The 2,064-nt window shown below is 69.2% G+C and overlaps 1 protein-coding gene across 1 annotated transcript; it reads right to left on the bottom strand.

Moving 5' to 3' along the window:
- Positions 1 to 256: 256 nt before the first annotated feature.
- On the bottom strand, positions 257 to 916 carry MNEG_14786 (hypothetical protein; the record flags this gene model as incomplete). Its single annotated transcript, XM_014036743.1, has 3 exons — positions 257 to 291; positions 355 to 415; positions 716 to 916. 3 exons carry the CDS (start codon positions 914 to 916, stop codon positions 257 to 259), a joined length of 297 nt encoding a protein of 98 aa, XP_013892197.1.
- Between the last annotated feature and the right edge of the window lie 1,148 nt (positions 917 to 2,064).

The raw sequence follows: 2,064 nt of genomic DNA, 5'->3' as shown, positions 1-2,064 counted from the left end.
GGTGGGAGCGGCGGTCGGTTTGGGGAGGGGCGGGAAGGGCGGCCGGGGGGCAGGGAGACGGCAGCCCGCCGCTGCGGCGGCCGCGTGCGTTGGCAGGGGGCGGCGCCGGGCTGGCGCGCGACCGGGCAGCTGCGCCCCCCCCCCTCGCCGAGCCCTCTCAAGACCCCCCGGCGCGCGCCGCTGCAGGGGCGGGCGGCGCGATGTGCCACGTGCCGCAGGCGCGAGGGATAACCCCACACACCCCTCCTTCCCTCCCTCACATGGGCGCCTCGCCGCCCACGCCGGCCCCGCCTGTCCTCAAGGCAGCCGAATCCGGGTGTGCCCCTGCTGCGCCCCCCGCGCCGCGCGGCTCACCCAGCGCCTCCCGGACGCTCAGCGGCGGCTCGTCGTCCGCAATGTCCACCTGCTGCGTGACCTGGCGTGGGATGCCATGCAAGGGGGGAGCGGGAGGGAGGGTGATATCGGGACAGGCGGGCGCGGCGCCAGAGGCGGCCAGGGGCAACAGGCGTGACGCCACCCCCCCTGCGGCCGCCGCCGCCAAGCGCCGTTGGGCGGAAGTGCGGGCCGGTGGGCCCGCGACGTATCGAGCAAGGGCCACGGTTGGGGCGCGGCGGCGCGGGGCCCGGCTGCCTAGGCGCGGGTGTGCAGCGTGCGCGTCGCACGGATGGCGCACAGTAGCTGGGCCCAAACCTCCCGCCAGCTCAGCGGCCCTCACCTTTGAGCTCGCCGCGGACACGTAGCTGCGCCCGGACCGGACTGAGATGTCCAGATCCCCCACGCCGCGCATGTGCTGCGCCGGCCGCGGGTGGTGCGCGAAGCTGACGGCGCTGTCAAACGCGAGGGCGCCCAGGCCGTCGGCTCCGTCCAAGCCCGCGTCGCGCGCGGGTGCGTGCGCGCGGCTCCGGCCGGCCTCCATCCGATCAAGCTGTTCGTTGGTCGGCATCCCAAGCTGGTGAAGTTCGACAAGTCCGCCTAGCTGGCGCGGGTTGAGATTTTTTCAGATGTCTCGAAGCAGGCGGTCCGGCACGGTGGCCGATGCAAACGGAAAACGACCGTGCGTCGGCTGGATAATTGGCAAGCTGTTGCACAAACAGCAGCCTGCGATCTACGCCACGCTACCACGGTACCGGTAAAAATGGCTTGATACAAAAAGCCCGATATGAATACGGTGATATCACGTGATCCGGATTGTCTGAGTGGTGCATTTCAGCACAGACTAGCGGCGGCGCGGGGCGGACCCTTGATTGGGACCACCCCGGCCGCCTCACATCATCATGCTGTGCTCACTGATGATTACTGACAGTGCAGCCCATTGCTCCCACTCGTTGTACTGTCCTTGTTGTGCACGGGTGATGGAACACGAGTTCTTGCCGCCCCTGCATCTACATGCGGGCCCCCATCCGCGCGGGCACGACTCACCGCTTGCGTTTCAGCCTCTGCAGTACTGCACCCACAACCGCCCATGCGCATGCAGCCGTGAGCCCTTACCAACGCCGGCGCCACAGAGATGGGACACGGGGCAAAGCAGACAGGAGCGAGCATGCGCTTAGGCAGTGCCAGGCGCACCCGCACCCCGCTGCCCGGCCCGCCGAGCCGGGTCAGCAGGAGTCAGGAAAGCAATGGCTCTCCTGAGGTCAGCCCAGGAGAGGCCCCCGCATGGGACAAACAAGAGAAGGAGACGCGGCGAAAAAAAGAGAGGCGAAAGACGGGACGACAGCCAGGGGGCAACAAACAGCAAAACGGAGGGCCAGGGGCCGGGCGCGCCTGCGGCACGCAAAAACGAGTGCAGATGCACACGCGCTGAAGGGTTGGGGTTGGTGCGGCTCGGCGCGCGGTCGCCGAGGGAGTGACGACAAAGCGTTATGCACATGCGGGCGTGGGCACCTGGCCTATATGCTAAGCTGCCCGCGACGATGCGTATGGTACAAAAGCAAGAGAGAGGGAGGCGGAGGGACGATGTGCAGGCGGCAGGCACAGGGGCTCGCGGCAGCCGGGGCAGCGCGCCCCCAGCCATCATCCTGCAGAGCCCGCGTGCTTTCCGGGGCGCGGCGTACCCCCCCCCCC

Source organism: Monoraphidium neglectum (genome assembly GCF_000611645.1).
Source record: "Monoraphidium neglectum strain SAG 48.87 unplaced genomic scaffold scaffold04765, whole genome shotgun sequence".
Lineage (NCBI taxonomy): Eukaryota > Viridiplantae > Chlorophyta > Chlorophyceae > Sphaeropleales > Selenastraceae > Monoraphidium > Monoraphidium neglectum.
This window is presented reverse-complemented; position numbering and strand designations above follow the sequence as displayed.